This window comes from Miscanthus floridulus, chromosome 14 (assembly GCF_019320115.1).
Source record: "Miscanthus floridulus cultivar M001 chromosome 14, ASM1932011v1, whole genome shotgun sequence".
Classification (NCBI taxonomy): domain Eukaryota; kingdom Viridiplantae; phylum Streptophyta; class Magnoliopsida; order Poales; family Poaceae; genus Miscanthus; species Miscanthus floridulus.
This window is the reverse complement of record NC_089593.1, coordinates 62,011,233-62,035,356: the sequence shown is the minus strand read 5'-3', so window position 1 is coordinate 62,035,356 and position 24,124 is coordinate 62,011,233. Positions and strand designations below refer to the sequence as shown.

At 46.6% G+C, this 24,124-nt stretch overlaps 1 protein-coding gene and 1 pseudogene across 1 annotated transcript; one reads left to right on the top strand and one right to left on the bottom strand.

Moving 5' to 3' along the window:
- The first annotated feature begins 5,951 nt into the window (after nt 1-5,951).
- LOC136503545 (pectinesterase QRT1-like) lies at nt 5,952-7,400 on the top strand (annotated as a pseudogene).
- Nucleotides 7,401-9,482: 2,082 nt separating this feature from the next.
- LOC136504439 (uncharacterized) lies at nt 9,483-10,656 on the bottom strand. Its single transcript, XM_066499374.1, has one exon. It carries the CDS (start codon nt 10,530-10,532, stop codon nt 9,873-9,875), a length of 660 nt encoding a protein of 219 aa, XP_066355471.1. The 5' UTR covers nt 10,533-10,656; the 3' UTR covers nt 9,483-9,872.
- Between the last annotated feature and the right edge of the window lie 13,468 nt (nt 10,657-24,124).

Sequence of the window (24,124 nt, the reverse complement as noted above, 5' to 3'; positions counted from 1 at the left end):
GACAAGCAATTGAAGGTAGAGTGTTAGGCATTTGCATTGCATAGGCCAGGATGTCACGCACCTGTCCCCTTCTCAACCCCGCTACTAGCTCTATGGCATGGCAGCATCACCTTTTCTCATCTGTCTTGGATATATACATGCAAAAGCTTTGCACGCATTTGCACTGAAGGAAGGAGAGAGAATAATTTTTTGTCATACAAATTAAACGCGATATATATATCAACGGTGAGTGATGCACTGAAGGTTCGCCAATTAATTGGCATGTGATGAATAAACATGGTTCTCTGAGTCACCTAATTAGAATTAGGCTGAAATATATACAACATATGATCAATAATCGTAGATTTTTAGAAAGAAATCATATTGTTTTTCAGGATTACCTAAAAAAAGCTGTAAGCCGCGCTCCTCTCCTAACAACGATCGATCTTCTTCCTTTCTTCTCTATGTGAGTTAACCAATTCTCAATCATATAAATCATGGATGTAGGTGGTGTACGTTAACCCAATAGCAATATGAACGGTTCTTGTTATTGAATATATATGCTATTTTCACATGGCACTTCTTGTTATTGAATAGGCACCATTATAAAAAAATGTAGTTATGTCTTATGTTATATATATCATGTCACGTCACCATCAAAATACTAAATATCTAAGGGGTAGGGGTATAAAGTCCATAAAAATGAGTTTCCCATTTTTTATTTCTTCATTACCCCCCCCCCCTAGTGAAGTGTTCTTACCACCTTGGGCTTTGTTTGATGCACCCATATCCCACTACTACATAAATTCTTTTGCGTAGTGTTTGGTAAAGTGTCTCGGAGGCGGGAAGGCATTTCAACCGCCTCGGTTAATGCCTGGATTAACCGAGACGGTCATTTTTTATTAACCGAGCCTAAAATCTATTAACCGAGGCGGGCCTTATAAGAGGCCCGCCTGGAAAAATAAAGCCATTTTCCTAGGCGGGCCTCCTATAACGCCTTGGTTAATATGGACAAGCCCAATAGGCCCAAGTGAGGCCCGATAGCTAGAAGCGGTATAAATACAGGGTCTTAGGGTTTCTTCACTCCTCTCTCTCCCCACTCGCACAGTCGCAGCAGGGGCGCGCCTCACGGTCGTGACACTCCCTCCCTCCCCTCCCCGCGTCGTTGGTCTCCCTCTCGTGCCTCCCTCTCCCTCACCCAAGCAGATCTAGAGGCCAGTGGGAGGAGCACGCGGGCGCGGCGTCCTAGACACCCAAGGGTGTGGTGGCCTGGCCACTAGGCGGCATGGCCTCTCGGTGTCCCGGCCTCGCCCCTCCTCCGCGATGGCACCCCTCATCCCCACGCCCCTCGATCTCCTCCACAACGATGCTGATGGTGGAGCAACAAGCGGATCCGATAGCGATGGTGGAGCGGCGAGCGGATCCAGTCGTGGAGCAGCCGCATTTGGCCGCCCGTGCTCCCCCGACGGCGGATCTGGTTCTCGAGACGCGGATCCGGTGGTGGTGCGACCGGATCCGTAGCGGAGGCATGGCGCGGGTGCTCAAATCCGGCGAGCGGCGGCGGCCCGTGGATGGGCTTGGCGGGACCGTGGATGGACTCACTGGGCTTGTCCACATGTTTTTTTGATTAACCGAGTCGGGCGATCAACCGCCTCGGTTAAAGGCCATGATTAACCGTTACCTTTAGTCCGAGGCGGTTGCAAAAACTGCCTCGGTTAAACCCTTTTTGCCCGCCTCGGTTAAGTTTCCTGTAGTAGTATCCACTAATCCATGTGTATTGAAGTGGATTTGGATTGAACTTAGTTTGATTTTCATCTTAATCCACTCAAACACAGCATATAGATTAAGGTTAATACAAGTGCATCCAGACAAGCCGTTAAGAGATGACAAGTCCATAAGGAGCATTGGCACCGTATTCGAGGAGAGGCAAATTGCATGGCAAAAGCAAAAGCAAAAGTGATGGTGGTGATACATAAGGAAGAAAGAGGATAGCACCCACCAATGTAAAAGCGTTGGAAGAAGAAAAAAAAAGAGTAATGGGAGGTGAGTAGAGCATGTGCTCAGTGAAAAAAAGTTTAACTATGTATGTTTTTATTTCGGATTACCCTTGCAGCCTGCTGGACCTTCTCAGGGCATCCCGCCTCAACTATGTGTATGAATCACTGGCGTGGAGGCTAGGAATAGTTAAAAAAAAAGCTATAGATAATTGGCATGTTCGTTGGTTGGTTTCTGGGCTGGTTTGGATTGGCTGGTGCTGGTTTGTTGTGAGAGAAAAACACTGTTAGCTGGCTGGTTTGGACTGGCTGAAACCAACAAGCCAATAGGCTGAATGTACCACGACCACCACACGATTTTAGGTCAGCCCCAACATGCCATGGTGGTCGGGAGCCCTAGCTAGGCTCCACACTGCACCAGGGATCCCTCTCACCCCAAATGGTGGGTCTGCAAGAGGTCCGATAAGTCTACAGTGTATGCAGAAGGCACGGATGCTCCATCTCAAAAAAGACTTAAGCCGATGTTGAAGCACGAGTTGTAGTAGGCAGTGAGGCTAGCTCCAACAAATCTTTTTTCTCCATAACCATGACGTGATCGAGGTAAGTGGTGGACCAATAAAGCAGAAAGTATTATCCTACGTGAGGAAGAACAGAGGTCTCTGTTCATGGTTCCTACGTGGAAGTCAACTTTTTACTGATCAGCCAACAATAAACGATTCTATAGGCTTGTGTTGCGGCTGCCCTTAAGAAGCGTGCGACCTGGCACGGGCCTGGTGGAGGCCGTGCGGGACCAGGCTTGGGCCGAGAAAAAAAAATGGGCTTCGTGCCATGCTGTTAGGCTACGGGCTACATGCTCATCTTTGCATAGAACGGAGCTATAAAAACGTAAAGCGGAGCAGTCCCAAATATCCCGTAAATAATTAAAACCTAGGAACTAAAAAAAAAAGAAGAAGCAGAGAAACAGGGTGGTCAAAGTCAAACGGTACAGCCAGCACGTGCGGAAATTGAACCAGCTGTGTTTGAGCTGTTGAAGTTGAAGTAAACACATCAGCCAAGCCCAGACAAGAGAAGTCACCGCGGCGTCGAGGGGAGCCGCCGGAGGGACCGCATCAGCCGAGACCCGCACATCACGGGCCGGACTGGGCCCCACCGCAGCATGCTGCCACGTCAGGCGCTGTACATACGGTCAACGGTGTACTACTTGTCAAAACAAAACAAAAAAGCGTCTCCACGTACGCATGCATGATTAATTAAGTGATGGCATGATTAGCTACGGCTTAATTGACGGCCGGTGACCTGATGAGGTAAAGCTTGGAGTGGTACGGTCAAAACCGTCTACCTCCGGTCGCGCCGCTCTTTCCGCGGTGGTCGGCGCGGTCGCCGTCGCCGTGCGTACGGCTAGGAGAAGGAACACGATGCTGCGCAAGTGCTCGATCGAGTAGCTCATGTCGTAGCTGGGTGGATCGATCATATGCAGGGCCCGCCCGGGCCGGCGGCTACCACACTTGTACTTGCACGACCTTTTTTTAAAAGCTCGAAGCAGATAAAGGCCCATTCGTTTTGCTGAAAAAATAAATTGAAATACTGTTCTGGCTGATTTGTTATAAGAGAAAAACATTGTTTTAGTATAAAAAATAAGCTGAAAGATATGAATTATGGGGCAGTTCGGCTGGTGTGAAAACCAGCCAAATTTACTGTGCACAAGTGGTTTTTTACTGTTTACTCTTTCACGTATTCATTCAGATTCTTCTAAATTCCTCCGAGCAAACAGGCCGTATAAGACAAACGAGGAGCCAAAGTTGCGGCCAACGATGTTGCTACCTAGCCTAGGAGTAGTAGTACCTGGTAGACACAGTGCACCATGGCTCAGCAAGCAGGACGATGTCCACTTGTTTTACTTCATTTCACTTGAATATTTGATCGATTGGAGCTTGCTAAGGCCCTCCACAATGTGAGCGGTGCCTGATACTGCTTATGCATGCCAACCCACAGTGATGCTTTATTGACTTTCAGGCTGCAGTGTGTAAAAGTAACGCATTCTTTCTCCGCTCCCAGTTTTCGTGGCAGCAGCAGTCTCACAGCAGCAGCAGAGTACTTGCTGCAGTCTCACATCAACAGGACAGTACTAGTTTTTTATTGTTTGGAGCACCGGCGCAGCTACTTTCTCCGCTCCCAGTTTTCGTGGCATCGCTTCAAATTGGCATCGCCTACCACAGCGTGTGAAGTGAAGCCTAAATGCTCTCTCTCCTCTTTTGGCACCACTCAAGCACAACATTGTGGAGGGCCTAAAGTGGACTAAATTTGCATACCACGTAATTAGTTTAAGGAAAATAAAGTGAACTAAATAATGGTTGTATTTGGTTGAGGGCCGGTGTTTAGGTGGACAGCAGCTGAACTGGTGGGATGGGGCCATCTCCGAGCGTCCAAACTGAGCTACGAGCTCATCCCTCGCAGACACCGTTCTCTTCCGTGCGCGTGTGCTTTTCTTGCTTGATCTTGTGGCTGGGGCAGGGCACGATGGCAGCGTTGGCGGCATAGACTGGGTCATTTATGTCCCTCTAACTAAACACACAGCGCAGAGACATCCCCATCGCTTTCCTTAAGGGCTTGTTCGTTTCATCAGAAATGGGGCTCAGGAATATATAATTCCTAGCAGAAATGATTCAACAATTTATACTAATCTTGAGGAGCTGGAATTATTCCTAGTGCATTCCGAGAAAACCGAACAGCCCCTAATCAAACGTAGAGATGGAACCATTCGGTCATAGAAAACTAAGATGACCCAACCGATTCCATCTTGTCCCAAAACCAAACACATCTTGAGACACCGTCCATCTTTGGCATTGACGTGGTCTACAAACCATTAGCCCATGATTCTAGGTGGGGAATTTAAAGAAGATGATGCAGATCTGATCCTACCAATGAGACTTGCATACGCTTTATTGTTTTACTGAGGTAAAATAATTCTCTCGTGTGTAAGAGGGAGAAGCAATTCAGCTAACTAACTAAGGTCATGTGTGTGGATCCAATGGTTTGAAGTTTAGCCACTATGGTCTCTTTGAAACGCAAGAATTTCACATGAATTTTATAGAAACTTCACAAAACTCAGTTCATTTTTCATAGGAAACACACATAAACAAGAAAAAAATCCTGTGTGTTTCAAAGGGGACCTAAGCCACTTTAACTCTCGTGGCTCCCGACAGAAGGTCTAAAGCGCTATCTAAAATTTAGCACCTCACAAAAAACTTTAGACGTGAGATAAAGTAATTTAAAGTTTTAGTCTTTAACTTTAGCCGACTAAACTTTAGATCATTGAAACCAAACAGGCCTTAAGTGTAGTTGGTCTGCTTCATTTTGCTGCAACATAGGACATGATGACTGTGAGTACAAAAGCGAAAAAGAAATAAAAACGTTGCCCACAATTTGGGAAATCGGTACACAAAAGGCAGCACAATAGCATTGTTTTGGTTACACAGTGTTGTCACTGGGCCTGCAATTTGAGGCTCAGCCCATGAATTATGGGCCAAGGCCTTTTTTCTTTCCATTGGATCCACGCATGATCCTGCAATTAACTGTATGAAAAGAAAGTAGCAACAGTTTTGACCACACCTGAAAATGTAGCTTCTTTAATTTGTAGCCCTCCTTGTTCTAATAATAAGTCCACATTGTTTCAACAAAAAAAGTCCACATGAACTACTCCAGTAGTACTCCCCAACGAAGCTATATAGCCAAAAATAAGCCAGAGGCTGGTGAGGCGATGCATATGCTTGTACCAGGATGAACAAGAATCGGCCAACAAAAATGGATGCTGCTCCTGCATGCATGCATCCTCCCATTCTCATCACTCCAAATTAACCTATGAACACAATGCCTTACAATTCCATTCACCCAATAATTGACCAGAGAAAAATTAATAAATAGTACTATCGTAGAAGAAACTACTCTGATCTCTTGCTTTCTGTTGCCATAATCCCAGCCATGGCGCAAAACTGCCATCGTCCTCCTCCGTCTGGTGTTGCTCTTGTTGCAATAACCCTGCTGCTACCATGTTTCGTCTCGGTTGCATCCTCGTCGCCGCCGCAGTCTTCGTCCGGCGGGACCAATAGCAACATCAAGCTGCCGACGGACGGCGGCGGTGCTGCTGGCAGCTTCACCGAGTTCGTGGCGGAGAACGTGGAGCTGTACAACAACGTGAGCCCTGAGCAGCACAAGTACGGGGCCGGGGGCAAGGTGTGGGACCCGGAGCTGTTGCAGGCGCAGGGCATGGTGGTGCGCTACGTGGTGAGCTCCGACGGCCGTGGCAAGTTCAGGAGCATCACCGAGGCCATCAAGGCCGTACGTGCCGGACGGGAACAAGAAGAGGGTCATCCTCGACTTCAGGACGGCCACCTACAAGTAATAATTATTATGATAAGAAATTTGAATCTCTTCCTCTTCTTCTCTGATAAAAAACAAACAAACAAATTCGAAAATGCATCATGCATGGCATTGCAATCGGCATATGCATAGAGAAGGTGTATGTCCCGTACACGAAGCCGTTCATCACGTTCTTGGGCAACCCCAAAGAACCCGCCGGTGATCATGTGGAACGACCGGTCGGCGACCCACGGCAAGGACGGCAAGCCCGTGGGCACCTACGGCAGCGCCACGGTGGCCGTGGACGCGGACTACTTCATGGCCTCCGGGATCCACACTTCAAGAACACCTCGCCGATGGCGGCGCAGGGGTCGGAGGGCGGGCAGGCGGTGGCGCTGCGCGTGTACGGCAACAAGGTGGCCTTCTATGACTGCACGATCGACGGCGGGCAGGACACGCTGTACGACCACCGGGGCCTCCACACTACTTAAGGTCGTGCCACATCCTGGGCACCGTCGACTTCATCTTCGGCTTCGGCTGGTCCCTGTACGAGGACTGCGCCATCATGTCGGTGACCAAGGACGTGGCGATGGTGACGGGCAGCAGCGGAGCAAGAGCATCGCGGGCGCCGGCTTCTCCTTCCTCCGGTGCCGGATCGGCAGCACGACGGGCGCCGGCCAGATCTACCTGGGCCGCGCCTGGGGGCACTCGTCTCGGGTGGTGTACGAGGTGGTCCCCGTCGGCTGGGACAGCTGGACCATCCAGAAGCCCGAGAAGAGCGGCATCTACTACGGCGAGTACCAGTGCTCGGACCCCGGCGCGCTGCCGCACAAGCGCGTCGGATGGTCGCTCGTGCTCAACTGGCGACTCGTGGATCCTGCCGCCGCCACATCTGGCGTAGTAGCGGAGAGAGAGCCCAAGCAGCATCCCTCCCTCCTCACACTGGCTGTCCGGCCCACTGGGCCGGTATATACAGAGGCCCTCTTTAGTTTGCAAGCTGGATGGGATTGCTTCGCCTTTACAAACTGGGGGCTTAATCATTTATACCGCCGTTTTAGAGTGAAAGGGTGATTTCACCCTCATAATTTTGAACTTTGTGCTTTTACCCCTGCGTTTTTCGAACCAAGGAAGAATTTGTCCCTATTCTGTTAAGCCCTCTTAACGGTGTTAACTTTTGGGCAAAGGGACAAGTTTGCACATGTAATTTTATCCCTGATTTATTTTTGCTCTTTGTGTTTTTACCCCCATTTTCAGATTAACAATTTGACGATTTTGATATGGATTAGGCAATTCAATTAGTGCAAAACTGAGAAACTTTAGAAAACTTTTGACAGCATTTGAGCTAAAAATCTATATAAACACAAACTAAGATAGCAGTACTAGTAGGGCACAGAGTGGAGAGAGGAGCATATTCAAAAAAAAAAGTGGAGAGAGGAGCAGGCGGGCCACCGTCTTTAGTTTTCGGCCCACTGGGCCGGTCGAGGCCCTCTTTAACTTACTGGCTGGATGGATGGATTGTTTCACCTTTCCTTTTTTTTCCTAATGTTTTGCTGTTGTCTGCTGACACGCTGGCACGCTGCTGATGCCACGGTGGCCTTCGTTGATTAATTTTGTAACTGATTCGTTCTGGTTTATTGAAATGAACTAGGATTTAATTAATTAATTCGACAGGAGGGTCGTAGCAGCTCCCAAGGTCATGTGATCTTTTTTTTCTCTTTAGATCGAGAAAGGAAGGAAGTTGACGACATATTTGAAGTCTGTTCTTTGCAGGCGCGCGGCCAAAATACGCAAAGATGGTTTTATTCTAAATGGTCGAGAAGCAGTAGTGTACTAGTGTGCAGTGTGCAATGTCGAGAGAAGAGCAGACAGGTTGCTTTCGTGGGTGGTGTGTCGCGTTCGCGTGGATGAGTAGGGCGCGGATGGAACGGCATTATTAAAGACACACGATGCAACAGCAGCCGTGAAAACGGTACCGATATTTTTTTAATCATATTTGAGACAGGGGTTTAGATCTGTCCGTATCTGAGTTTGGATATGAACATCTGATATCGTATTCGTATCCGAATACTTAAAGTGCATATATATGATGTCGGTATCCAATCGTATCATAACCGACATAATTGACACTATCCATATTCAAATCTAAATACGAACAGAAATATAAAAATAAACATAATATCAGTGATATCCATCCGTATTCTATCTATTTTCGTGGAGGGAGATCCAGGTCCAGCGCCCATCGAATCCAGCTCCAGCCCGGTCACTTTGAATTGAATGCGCGTCCCATCCGGCGTTCAAAAGCTTCGGCCTGGTTTAATTGGGCGAAATTTGAGAATTTGGCTACTGTAGCACTTTTATTTTTATTTGGCAATTAGTATTCAATCATGAACTAATTAGGCTCAAAACGTTCATCTCGCGATTTCCAACCAAACTGTGTAATTAGTTTTTTTTCGTCTACATTTAATGTTCCATGCACGTATCGCAAGATTTGATGTGATGGCTATTGTAGCACTTTTTGGGAAAACTTTTTGGAACTAAACAAGGCCGTCAACATTCAACAACGCACAGCAAGCCAGCCAGGGACTACTGCCACGCGATGTTTCATATCAACTAGAATAATTAAATTAGGCTAATTATAAAGGAGACTAATTCGCAAGACAAATCAATTAAATCTGATTAGTTCATGATTTAACAATGCGATGCTACAGTAACATTCGTTAATAATAGATTACTTAGGTTTAATAGATTCGTCCCACAAATTAACCCGGACTTTGATCTACAATTAGTTTTATAATTAACTCACCTTTAGTCCTCCAAACTAACCTCTGAATATTCAACGTAGCAAGAGGTAAACTTTAGCCCACCATCCAGACACGCCCGTGAGATCTCATTTCATTGCTTCGATTTTCGATCGATTTTGCGTGCATTTGCCGCTCTGCTGCAGCATGCTCTGCAGCTCTGGTGCTCTGATCCTCCAGGGTTTAAGGGAGTATATGCGTACAGTCGCACGTGCGAGTGGTAACTCACGCAGTAATGGGACACAAGTACTACTACACTGCTCATCTCCGTAGGCGCCAACACCGCATGCATGTACGGAGTACGTACGACATAGCGTAGTAAGAACAAACATGATGGATCATGCGGACATTCATAGAGATAGCATCACTTTCTTAATCTTAAGCGAGTTTTAATAATAACAGCAGGAAATTTTAGAAGAAGTAAAAAAAATAACAGATCGTACATGCAGGCATGCATTATTCTAGAGAAAATCGAGCACCCATCGATCGAGCAGCTCTGCCGTCTCTCTCGATTAATACTCGTCGTCTCCGATGGATACATGAGTAGCTCCTCTCCTCCTCCTCCTCCTCCTCTTTAATTTGTGTTTTTTCTTCAGTTCCTCTGACGATGCGTACGGTGCGTGGTGGCTGTGGACGAATGAATGCGGTGGACACGGTATAGTAAATTATATAATGGCCATATGGCCGCCGGCCGGCCCGGTGGGTAGGTGCACCGTGCACGTACGGCGGCCGGATCGATCACCGATCAGTTCTTGGCGGCCATCGCCTCTCCCTGAACCACCTGCTCCCCCGTGCTCATCTCCTTGAGCTTCTCCTCGACCTTGTCGACGCCGTCGACGCCAGTGGCGTCCTTGTCGCCCTTGCTCCCTTCCTCGGCGACGGCCGCTTTCTTTTCCCCCTCCGCCGCCGCTTCCACTTTCTTCTCCACCGCCTCCGCAGCAGCACCGGCACCGACGTTCCTGGGAACAACAACGCGGCCATCGTCGGCCTCAAACGCCTCAACAGGGAAGCTCCTGGACAAACCCCCAATCGCCTTGCAGTGGAGCTTCCCCTGGGGCGGGTCATCGACGCAGATCTCGTGGAGCGTGACCCAGATCAGCATCTCCTTGGCCTTCACCCCCGTGACCTTCTTCAGCCGGCCCTTGTCCGCCACCGCCGACACCTCGGCGCCGTAGGTCACGTGGCGGTCGGCTTTCGCGAAGTAGTGGTCCACCTTGCGGCGCTGCTTGAGCCACACGAAGCCCGTCTCCTCCACGTACCCGCACTCGATGATGTCCCGCAGCGGGAGCAGGCCGCTCGGGAGGCCGGTTTCGAGGAGGAGGAGGCGGGTTTTTTCTTGACCGGCTGCGTCGCCCAGGTAGATCTCCGCCTTCGCGCGCACCTCGTCGGGGATCGTCAGCGTCATCTTCGGCGGCGGCGGAGGCTGGCGGTGCTGTAGGTGTGGGACTGTGGGTTGGCTGGTTGGAGGGACGGATGGAGTGAGGAGGAGGAGGCGAGTGTTGCGTGTTTGGAGAAGGGAGCACGCGGTGCGTGGGCTTTATATAGGACTAGCATCACCAGGGAGGAGAGATGGGCTCACTGGATTTGGATTTGGATTTTCATTTTCATTTGCTTTGCTTGGAGGAAAGCAAGCAAGGCAGGCGAACCGACAAGATAGTAGGGGACGTGGCTAGGGGTTGCAAGATGTTTTCATTACGTACGTTGGATTGGATGGAGAATGAATTTGGAGGCTGTTTGGATGCCGGCCGTCACCTGCCACACCGCACTTATGGCGGCAGATCGTGGCGTGCCATAGCTTGTGGCGTAGGAATCGGTCGCCACGATTTGTGAGAGGTTTCGAGGCGGGCCAGTTGTGGCTGCCGCGTGCAAGGCTTGGCAAGTTGAGGCGGAGAACACCAAACAGCCCCTTGGTCCAGATTTCGTTTGGATTTGGATTGGTGAGTGATGATGAACAGGTGAGTGTCCGAGTTCAGCAATAATGTCGTAATACGTACGGCGACCGACCGCAAATTTATAATGCATAGATCGTTTTAGTTTTTTAGATAAATATATAACTTTTAATATGCATCTAAACGTATTGTAGGTCTAGATACATAGCAAAAGCTATTCAGAGAACCAAAACAACCTATAATGTAGCACCGAGGGTGGTACAATGCAATACACCAATATACTAACACAGACATACGATAGCCATTACGGTCCAAGACAGAAATCACATCATCTGCAGGGACGGACATATGATAACTTCCCCTATTACTCCTCGAGGGGTCAGGGCGCGGCTCTCCGGCGTGCCGCACCGTCCGCCGGCGTAGGATGGGACGCACCCACCTGCTAAATAAGGCCAGGGCCTGGCCTACGAAGATCAGCAAACACGTCACCTCTGACACGGTCTGCCGTGTTAAGCAGGGCAGGCACAGGGAAAAAGGAAGACCCGGCTCACTCGAATGACCTTCAATAAATTTGATATTTTCCTCTTTCTCCGATCTGTAACCCCTGCTCCCCCCTTGGTCTATAAAAGGGAGGGCAGGGCCCTCCACCAAAGGGACCGACTCTGGACGGATAAGTTCAACACACACACGATACTTCACACACGGCTGAGCAGCGACCAAGCTCTCGGCGACCTTTTCGATCATTCCATCAGAGACGTGGGACTCGCCCCTCTCTTGACCGTTTGTACCCCTACTACGAACCATTTTCGGTACTAATAACACGAGCAGCAGCAGACTGGACGTAGGGACGTTCAGTCCGAACCAGTATAAACCTCGTGTCCTTTAGTGCACCATCAGGGCGTAACGCGCAACAATCATAAATTTACTAGCCGGTGTTTATTCGAAACACCGACACGTGCAATCCTTGGTTGGTGGAGTAAAGCGGTGGTGGACAGCCTGTCATTCTTCCAAATTATCTGCAGACCCTGATGGGCAAGTGAATCTCGACCACATGGAAGAAAATAAGAGGGACATCGCAGCGATACTCGTCTGACTCGTTCCTTGTGACAGGACTGAGATAGTACCGGAGTTCCGAAGCATCCCAAGGACACCGATGCATCTAAAATTTTGTAATTGAGTTAGGTTGTAATATAGTGTAGATCAAACAAGACACAGTTATGATAGTAAAGAAAGCGTAACCTGGTGTTGTGTCAGGACGTCGAGACCGTCCGTGTACTCCCTGTACTTGCACCTCACATTCCCTCTAACTAACTCTGATTCCGTCCAGATAAACAGAGTTGTAGGGAGTGTATCCTGCCCGTTCCATTGCTGTATTGAACACGATAATGAATTAGCCATTAATAAACTCATCATATGTAACCATATCGAAGAATATAATGAACCGAAGTACTTACCGATAAACTAGTACTAAGTGGCCTCCCAACGAGCCATCGTTCCAAACACCAAACCTGGAGTAGGTACGAGCAACCTCCAAGGTTCGCATACCCTGAGGTACGACGACAGGCAACACATAGTTGTCGATACGTCTATGCCAGGACTGCGCTGCCCCAGCTGTACGCCGCTATGTTCTCCCACTGCTGGCGTAGTATGTCAAGGAAGATCCAGCTGATGGTGTTGTCTGAGACGTCTGGGAAGAGGAAAGCACCAAGAAAGTGCTAGAGCCATACTCGAGCGAAACTGTCGATCTGAGCCTCCTCAGCCTGTGGGTCCAAGTAATCAAAGCGCTCCGTGATCCAGGACGACGAAACACCGGAAGTTTTCCTGAAATTTACCAAAGAACATAAGACCCGATGGCTGCAGGAAAGCAATGCAAGTATTAAATAGGCTTCAATTTCTCACTTATTTTTCTTGGAAGCCTCGTTGTCCGGTGGAAGAAAGCCAGTAAACTGAGCCACCAGCTCCCTCCAGTGATCGTTGTCAACTATCCCTATCACTGAAAGTCCCCCAACCGAAGGCCAAAAATAGCATTCATGTCCTGCATGGTCAAGGTCATCTCGCCACAAGGTAGGTGGAACGTGTGGGACTTAGGCCTCCACCTGTTATAAGAATAGAAAGACTGTTAGTTGCCTTAAATTTGTTATAAGAAAGTTTACGTACAAAGAATGCACTCGCACATGTTTACAGCCGCAGTAAGTAGTGCTGGGTCAAAGGGCAAAAACCCGTGGTTGATAACACGGACAAGCTCGAGAAAGCCGGCACGCCGTATGTACAGCGCATAACGCTCGTCCCACTGGTGCGCCCTGGTGTGCGTGCGGGGCCTCAAAGTAGGCATGGCCACCTCTGCGTCGTTGTCACTCAAGATGTGTGCTCGGTGCTGGTCGTCGTACTCCACCTCAAGAATGGGGTACAACGGGTGCTGCGTGGGAGGGGCCATCCTGTTACAAGCGGGTGCTGCGTGGGAGGGGCCATCCTGTTAAAATTGATAAACAAAGCGTTAGAGTATTCAAATTAACAAAATTCAAATAAACATTATGTAGCATTGCAAAATTTGAACTACTTGTTATGCAATTTGAAAGCACATGTATATATTCAAAGTAAAATTAACAGACATATCACGCACTAGTAACATAAACAACTTCACTAGAAATATAAGCATTTGACGAAACTTCGTGAAGTCATCAAAATCAACGCATCACGCACTAGTAAGTACCGATATTTATAAACTAGTATATATACCCAAAATCCCTAACTAAATAACTAATTATAAACTAAATAATAAATACCTAATCAATCCCTAAACCCAAAATCCTAACCTCAAACCTAAAAACTACCTACGTAAATCACAAACAAATTCACTAACCTAACTAAATCACTAATTATCCTAAATCACTAACTATCATAAATCAATAACAATCATAAAACCCTAACTATCTTATATTACTAATTATCCTAAATCACTAATTGTCCTAAAACAATAATAATCAAAATAACATGAAATCGAGAGAAAGGTACCTTAGGAGCGCGCGGTCTTGACACGTCAGCGTTCGTGGCGCGGCCGGCCGCGGCGTTTGCGGGAGCGGCCGTGTGCGGGCGATGGCGGCGGGCAGGGGTGCGTGCGGACGGGGGGCTCGCTCGCGATATTTATTCGGCTCTGCCGTGCCCGGATCAGGCGGGACTGGCCGCGGGGTTTTATTCGGCTCTGCCGCGCCACGGATCAAGACGCGGCACTGCCACGCCAAGATCAGTGGCGCGGCAGGCCCTGCCCCATCAGCGGTCAACGATTTCGATCGTCGCCACGTTAGCCCTCTGCCGCGCCACCATGCATGGCACGACACATGCATTTGGCCATGCCGGGGTAATAGGTGCGGCCAAAAGTGTTAGTTTAAAAAAACCCGACCGTGTTAGATTTAAAATTAGTTTTCAAAAAGTGTTAAAATTAAAAAAAAATCAGAGCAGGCAGGTTGCTTTCGTGGGTGGTGTGTCGCGTTCGGGTGGATGAGTAGGGTGCGGATGGAACGGCATTATTAAAGACACACGATGCAACAGCAGCCGTGAAAACGGTACGGATATTTTTAACCGTATTCGAGACTGAATCTGTTTAAAGGGATTTATATCTGTCCGTATCCAAGTTCGAATATGAATATCCGATACCGTATTCGTATCCGAATAGTTAAAGTGTATATCAGTCGTATCCTATTCGATATGATTGACATTATCCATATTTAACTCTAAATACGAACAGAAATATAAAAATAAATATAATATCAGAGATATTCGTCCGTATTCTATCTATTTTCATGGAGGGAGATTCAGGTCCAGCGCCCATCCAATCCAGCTCCAGCCCGGCCACTTTGAATTGAATGCGCGTCCCATCCAGCATTCAAAAGCTTCATCAACATTCAACAACGCACAGCAAGGCCAGCCAGGGACTGCTGCCGCGGGATGTTTCATATCAACTAGAATAATTAAATTAGGCTAATTATAAAGGAGACTAATTCACAAGACAAATCAATTAAATCTGATTAGTTTATGATTTAACAATATGATGCTACAGTAAATATTCACTAATAATAGATTACTTAGGTTTAATAGATTCGTCCCGCGTGATCTACAATTAGTTTTATAATTAACTCATATTTAGTCTTCAAAACTAACCTCTAAATATTCAACGTAGCAAGAGGTAAACTTTAGCCCACCATCGAGACACGCCCGTGAGATCTCATTTCATTGCTTCGATTTTCGATCGATTTTGCGTGCATTTGCCGCTCTGCTGCAGCATGCTCTGGTGCTCTGATCCTCCAGGGTTTAAGGGAGTATATGCGTACAGTCGCACGTGCGAGTGGTGACTTCACGCAGTAATGGGGCACAAGTACTACTACACTGCTCATCTCCGTCGGCGCCAACACCGCATGCATGTGCGGAGTAGATACGACACAGCGTAGTAAGAACAAACATGATGGATCATGCAGACCACAGGTAGAGAAACTACCTTTGATCCACTTTGAAATTTGACTGTAGTCTCGGTATTTTTCGCGTCCAAAACTAGAGAAATCTTTAGTCCCGGTTGGTAGCTCCAACCGAGACTAAAGGTCCTTGTCCAACGGCTACTACGCCTGGCTTTTGCTGGAGGGGACCTTTAGTCCCGGTTGGAGCTACCAACCGGGACTAAAGGTTTACTTTTACTCCCGGTTGATCCCTCCAAACAGGAGTAAAAGTTTACTCTCGGCTGGAGGCTCTGTCCGAAACTAGAAAGGGACCTTTAGTCCCGGTTTCTGTCTACAACCGGGACTAAAGGTCCCCTCCTATTTACCCCTTTTCCTCCCCTCGCCCGAGCCGCTTCGAGTTCTGTGTTCTTGCTTCTTCGGCGGCCTCTCTTCTTCCTCATCACCGGTGATCACAAGATTTCTTCTATTTCTCCATCGATTCTTCGGTTCTAAAGGTTACCAACTTTATACTCTCATGTTTTATCAGTAGCTTATTTCATTTTGTGGACTAGATATATGTGGGTTTTTTTATGGTAGATTTTTTTATTTGTAAGCCATTTAAGCTCAAAATCACTTTAAAGTTTGCATATTTGAATGAAGGAAGGTTAAAGTAGTTATTCAAAATTAGTATTGAGCTTTTTTTTCTAGCATGCATAACACACTTCATGCTTTAGAGATATAGAGAATTTTAGAGTTTTTTAATTTTATTTGTTTATAAAATGAGAAATTTATATTATATTAAAAATGAGTATAGAGAGTAGATGGCAACTGCTTCTGGGTCCTTGGCCTCTCATCGAGTTACAAAGCGACTGAGGCCGGACCTCCCTCTCATTGCATGCGGCAAGTGTGAGGAGAAGATTATGATGGAGTATCGGGTGAGGAAGGAGTGTCCCAACAAGGGCCATATCTTCTACAAGTGTCTGAATTGCAACGTAAGTTATTTTGTCGTATTTGATGATTATGGTTAATTTATACTTATTTTCATGATGATTGGGATTAAAGTTCTATTTTTTTTAATTTCAGTGGGATGACACTGGATGTTCAGGCTAGTACTAGGAGGAAGAGTATGTTGAACACGTGCAAAACTCTCTTGCACAGGCGGTTACGGCGGCTGATGAGGCAGTGATCCTGCCGAAGAAGCCCATAGATATTGAACAAACACATGATTTGTCTGTTTTAGTTGAGATTAGTCGTGAAATCCTTATGCTGCTGAAGTGCATTTTAGCTTTAGTTTTTTAGTGATAGTTGGGATTGTCTACATTGTAGCGAGGCTTTCATAAATTAATACCTTGTGTGGTGGCATGCATGTCGTATAATTAACTAATTATGTTATAGGTTTTAATATGGTATGTATGTCATGTAATACAGATGAGACGACATTGGATGTACAATGCTGATCGCCGCTCCCAAGAGTTCATTGAGGGCGTGCATTCTTTCTTACGTTTGGCCGAGACAAACAAACGCGATGGTTTCATGTGCCGCCCATGTGCCATATGTAAGAGTTTGAAGGAATATGCTAGCTCAAGGAGTCTTCATTCACACTTGTTGAAGTCGGGTTTCATGCCAAACTATATTTGTTGGACGAAGCACGGAGAAACCGGGGTTGTAATGGAAGAAGATGGAGAAGAACAATGGGACGATGATGACATTATTGCTGAATATGGGGCCTTCAATGATACTGCAATGGGGGAAGCTAAAGAAGAGGTAGGGGCAGAAGATGAGCCCGCTGATGATCTTGGTCAGGCCATTCGTGACGCACAAAGAGAATGCGAAAGTGAAAAGGAGAAGATCAAGTTCGAGCGCATGCTAGAGGATCACAAGAAATTGCTATACCCAACTTGTGATGCGGGTCAGAAAAAGTTGGGTACCACACTAAAATTGCTGCAATGAAAGGCAAAGAATGGTGTATCTGACAAGGGATTTGGGGAGTTACTGAAAATCCAAAAGAAGATGCTTCTAAAGGATAACGAATTGCCCGCCACTACGTACGAAGCAAAATAGGTAGTCTGCCCTTTGGGATTAGAAATCTAGAAGATACATGCATATCCTAATGACTGCATCCTCTACCGTGGCGAGGAGTACAAGAAGTTAGATGCATGCCTGGTATATCATGCATCGCGGTATAAGATCAGGCGAGATGACCCTGGTGATGTTGAGGGCGAACGTCCCACGAAGAAAATCCCTATCAAGATTATGTGGTATGCTCCTATAATACCACGCTTGAAATGTCTGTTCAGAAATAAAGACCATGCAAAGTTGTTGCGATGGCACAAAGAAGACCGTAAGGTAGACAATATATTGAGACACCCTGCTGATGGGTCCTAGTGGAGAGCAATCGATAGAGAATTCTCGGAGTTTGCAAATGATGCAAGAAACTTAAGGTTTGCTTTAAGTACGGATGGTATGAATCCTTTTGGGGAGCAGAGTAGTAGTCATAGCACTTCGTCTGTTACTCCATGTATCTACAACCTTCCTCCCTGGTTATGTATGAAGCATAAGTTTATTATGATGCCAGTGCTCATCCAAGGCCCAAGGCAACCTGGCAATGACATCGATGTGTACCTGAGGCCACTAGTTGATGAACTTCTACTTTTGTGGAACAGACCAGGTGTACGTGTGTGGGATGAGCACAAACTGGAGCACTTTGACCTACGAGCATTGTTGTTTGTAACAATCAATAATTGGCCTGCTCTAAGTAATCTTTCAGGACAATCAAACAAGGGATATAATGCATGAACGCACTATTTTGATGACATTGAAGGTATATTCTTGAAAAAATATCGAAAGGTCATGTATCTTGGCTATCGTCGATTTCTTCTTACGAATCACCCCCTAAGAAAGAAAGGCAAGCATTTTAAAGGTAAGGCAGACCACCAGATCAAGCCGGGCAACCGAACTGGTGAGGATGTACTCAATATGGTCAAGGATATGAAAGTAGTATTTGGAAAGGCACATGGCAGCGAACCTGTTCCGAACGACGCCGACGTTCACGCACCCATGTGGAAGAAGAAGTCCATATTTTGGGAGCTACCCTATTGGCAAGTCCTAGAGGTCCGTAGTGCGATCGACATGATGTACCTAACGAAGAATCTTTGTGTGAACCTGCTAGGCTTTTATGGGTGTGTATGGGAAGCCTAATGACACACTTAAAGCACGACAGGACCTGCGGTGTTTGAAAGAACGAGACAACCTGCATCTAGAGAAGACAGATGATGGACGCCATTACTTAAGTCCTGCCAGCTACACTCTTAGCAAAGAAGAGAAGGAAAGCATGTTTGAATGCCTAGCAAGCATCAAGGTACCATCTGGATTCTCCTCAAATATAAAAGGTATAATAAATATGCCAGAGAAGAAATTTCTAAACTTAAAGTCCCATGATGCCACATGCTTATGACACAATTGCTTCCCGTTGCATTAAGAGGAATTCTACCTCCAAATGTACGTCTAGCCACCGTGAAGCTATGTGCATTCCTCAATGCAATTTCTCAGAAGGCAATCGATCCAATAGATCTAGCTAAACTACAGAATGATGTAGTTCAATGTCTTGTCAGCTTTGAGTTGGTGTTCCCTCATTCCTTCTTTAATATCATGACATACCTTCTAGTTCACCTGGTCAAGGAGATTAGCATTCTTGGTCCTATGTTCCTGCACAACATGTTCCCCTTTGAGAGGTTCATGGGAGTCCTAAAGAAATATGTTCATAACCGTGCTCGACTAGAAGGAAGCATCACCAAGGGCTATGGAACAGAGGAGGTCATTGAGTTTTGTGTTGACTTTATTTCTGACCTTGACCCGATTGGTGTTCCTGAATCGTGACATGAGAGAAGACTAAGTGAAAAGGGGACACTAGGGAAGAAACCATATATTGGTATGTAGGACAATTATTTTAATAAAGCACACTACACTGTTCTGCAAAACTCCTCTTTGGTGGATCCGTATATCGAGACACATAAAGAGTTGCTCCGATCTGAGTTTCAAGGGAAGTCTGAAGCTTGGATTACGCGTCAGCACATGGAAACTTTCAGCGACTGATTGCGAAAAGAATGTCAGGGTGATGAGAGTATTGATGAGCAATTTTATTTGTTGGCTAGGCAGCCATCGTGGCATATCCTCATATACAAAGGGTACAAGATAAATGAGAATACATTTTACACACTAGCCCAAGATAAAAGGAGCACCAATCAAAACAGTGGTGTCCACATAGATGCCACCGACCCTAATGGAAATAAGCAAACATATTATGACCGCATAGAGGAGATATGGGAACTAAACTATGCACCTACTTTTAAGGTACCTTTGTTCAAGTGCCAATGGGTAAAGGCGACTGAAGGCAGGGTAGTAGTCGACAACCAGTATGGAATGACAACCGTGGACCTCAACAATATTGGGTACAAAGACGAACCGTTCGTCCTTGCCAAGGATGTGAATCAGGTGTTCTATGTCAAGGACATGTCTACAAAACCGAAGAGAGGGAAAAACAACAACGACCCAATCAATGAGCCAAAGCGCCACATAGTTCTTTCAGGGAGAAGAAACATCGTCGGAATTGAAGACAAGTCAGACATATCAGAAGATTATGAAAAGGATGACCAAATTCCACCCTTCACAGTGAACAAAGACCCAAGCATCTAGCTAAATGATGAGGACACTCCATGGTTACGGCGCGATCATAACCAAGGGATATATGTTAAGAAGAAGTTTACTACTGTGCCCGCTTGATATATATAGTGATGTATTAGACCTATTATGTAATAATTGTGACTTTAGATTTTTTTGTCATGTTTTCATATTTTCTACGGTTTAAATGAATTTTCTGCTAGACGGTGGATTTCCCGTGGAGAATGTGTGATGAAAAACCAAATGATGAACGTTAATAAGATATGAAAACTAATTTCCTGTCGAAAAACAATAGTTTTAATGATTTTAATTAAGTAGTATATTTTTGCATGGTGTAAATTCTAATTATTATTTACACTATGTCAAATATTTATATAGTAAAACAAAAGAGTTTAGTTTACAAATTTTTGTTGTGTATAATAATACAAAACCAAGTCCAAGAATTTTTTTATAATTTTTTGGATAATATTTTATTTATTAGGCAATTAATAACTCTCTGCATATTTATATAAAAGAAATATATAAAAAAGGAAAAAACTTATGGTAATTGGAGAAAGCCAACTACAGCTCCCCCTTTACTCCCGGGTGGATCAACCAACCAGGACTAAAGGTGGAGCTTTAGTCTTGGGTGTAGCTACGGCTCGGGACAACTCCCCTTTACTCCCGAGTGGATCAACCACCCGGGACTAAAGGTGGAGCTGCAGTTTTCGTGGCCCGCCCAAATATCTTTTACTCCCGAGTCGTGGGTACACCCAGGACTAAAGCTCAGACCTTTAGTCCCGGTTCTAACCATAGCCCGGAACTAAAGAGTCTTTAGTCCCGGTCGGTAGCTCTAATCGGGACTAAATTCTCTCTTTATAAACCACACCCTAGTTCTCTTCCTCTCTGTCTCCGCCACGCCGTCGCCTCATCTTCTCCACCAGATCGATCCAGCAGCGCTACCGCTCCTAGGCGACCACCCTAGCCTTGCCTCGTCACGCGCACATGCTGTCACTAGCCCCACACGCACGCGCGCTTCTTCTCCGACCAGCCAGCGCGCCTCGCTCGTCCTCATTGGAACGCGTGCCGTCCTCGTCCCCGGCCCCCACCTCGCTCGTGCTCACCGGAGCGTGCCGAGCCTTCCCCGCGCTGCCTCACCGGAGCTCGCCCGAGCCTTCCCCGCGCGCGCTGCCTCATCGGAGGGCGGCCGAGCCTTCCCCGTACTGCCTCACCGAAGCTCGCCCGAGCCTTCCTCGCGCGCACTGCCTCACCGGAGCGCGGCTGAGCCTTCTCTTATATGTGCTTCCTTCATTCGGACGTGCTGCATACCGAACCAAGGAAAGATTTTATGTTGTAATTAGTTTCTCTTGTATGTACCTGTCAGTAGCATTTTATGTTTGAGTTTCTGTAACACTTGAAAACGCAATGTGTTGGACGGCGGAGAACTCGTGCTGCCGACTCCACGCAGGCTGCGGTGCGGTGTGGTGTGGTGCGGTGGCTTGTTTCCATCGGGAGCGCCAGGCAGGCATCAATCGTCGTTCAGCTCGACTCTGTGCACGTCCATTTGGAATTCTGCTCTGCCTATCATGGTTTTGCGGTTGCGTTGCTATCTTGTGCACTTCGCTCGTAGAATCGGAGCCCGAATAGCCGGCCTGACAGATTTGGTGGTTACGGGTCCGTCGGCCATCGCCATGCGACTATACAACAAAGAACGGCGTCGATCGACCATAGTACTTTATTGTCCGGAGTCCGGTCCGGGGTGCAATGCAACGCAATGATAATTGACAAAGCGTTGCTAGGTCAAAATATGGTTGTTTCTGTGGACTCCGCGACTAAATATTTTATTTTAACTTTTTATGAAATGAAAAACTTAGGAAATAGTTAGAAAATTGTAGAAAATCTGTACTAGTTGAACTTGCGGACCGTGTTCAGCTCGGTGAGCATGTTCTCTGCCGAGCGGTAACGGACGTCAAGGAGGAGCTTTGATTCTATGAGGGAGAGCGGCAACGGTCGTGGAAGACCATGTTCCCTTCCTCGTAGAATCAAAGCTCTTCCTTGGCTAAGTACGATGCCGTCCGGTGGAGAAATGCTCGCCGAGATGATCACGTAAACAAGGTCAACTAGTATGGATGGTTATTTATTGAAACATGTTTTTGCCGCTTCCTCACTTGCCAGACAATAGGTGCGGACAAAAGTGAACGAAAAAAATTTTCTCTAATTTTCTATTGACATGCATGATTAAAAATAACAATTTCTTATACCTAATTATTCTTTTTTATACTCACACGGCAGGGTCTTCGCCAACCTAAGTCCAATTATCCAATCTCCAGATCATCATAGTGCTCCGGGAAATCAGGTGACAACACCGCCACCGCCGCCACCTCCAAGGAGGTCTCCAACGCCTCCAAGGAGATCTCCAATGGCTTCCCCGTCTCTCTTGATGACTAAGAAGAAGCTAGCTCCTAAGAGGTCCGCCCCACAAACGAAGCCATTGGCCCACCAGCCGGCAAAGAAGAAAGCCTCATCTAATCCAGTTATTCCCCAAAAAATGTCTTACGAGAAAAGTGAAAAGGAATTAAATGCTGCAGTATAAAAAGACGTGGACAATTTCTTTAAAAAAGTGAAAAAGCAACGAGAAGCAAGGGAGAACCCGGAGAAATCGTACTTCTACCTACCTCCAGATCTTTTAAGGAAGAAGGTGGACCAGAAAAAGCAGGAATCTCAAAAGGCCTTGCCAAAATCGGACTACGACCGCTCTCTCACCAAGTCATTTGAGGCGGCGCAGAAAAAGACTAAAACAGGGAAAGGTGTTGCACAACTCGGATAACAATCGCAACAATCAGTCCCCCCTCTTATCGTTCGTAATGAATATGGTTTGAACTTAGACTTAGACGTCGATTTTGAGGAGCTAGCTCGGTTTTACGAGGAAACTGGTTTGGACCTTGCCCAAGTGCTCGCTGAAGGACCATCTGCTCCGAGATACCTACAGAAGCCGACAGAGAAGGAAGGATGAGAAAGTAGCATGGATCAGCAGGTTGGAGGAATATGTTCGTGAGTCATGAGAGGCGTTGCTTCAAGCACAAGAGCGCGAAAAAAACATTCAAGCTAGAATGCAGGACGAAATTATAAAGCAAGTGCAAATAGCAATGAGTGCCCAAAGGCAGGCATCAGATCCAGGAATCAACATTAATATTAGCCCCCCTGATCAGATGAAAAGCAGTTGCGCTTCTACGGAGTTGCCAAATCAAGATGACGCAATGCTACGTTTCCCTGTGGATGACATCACTGCACTGTTTATATCATGTGAGCTACATATTCCAAAAGATAATGCCACAATCATGGTGGCTCTCAGTGTTTTTTCTCCTCCATATCCTACCAAGACACCAAGAATCCATGGGGCAATAATACCACCTGGATATGTTAGCGTCTCAGTGGATAGAGTTAACAAATGTTTTAGTGGTCTGGCTCTTGACATTCCAGAAGGTGATGGGGAGAAGACTCTAGGAGAAGCAGAGAAGACATTCATACTATGGCGCAAGTGCTACATCATTATTCCCGGGGTCTCTAGTCCACCGCCGCTTCCTCACTTGCCAGACAATAGGTGCGGACAAAAGTGAACGAAAAAATTTTCTCTAATTTTCTATTGACATGCATGATTAAAAATAATAATTTCTTATACCTAATTGTTCTTTTTTGTACTCACACGGCAGGGTCTCCGCCAACCTAAGTCCAATTATCCAATCTCTAGATCATCATAGTGCTCCGGGAAATCAGGTGACAACGCCGCCACCGCCGCTACCTCCAAGGAGGTCTCTAACACCTCTAAGGAGGTCTCCAATGGCTTCCCCGCCTCCCTTGATGACTAAGAAGAAGCCAGCTCCTAAGAGGTCCGCTCCACAAACGAAGCCGTTGGCCCACCAGCCGGCAAAGAAGAAAGCCTCATCTAATCCAGTTATTCCCCAAAAAATGTCTTACGAGAAAAGTGAAAAGGAATTAAATGCTGCAGTATAAAAAGATGTGGACAATTT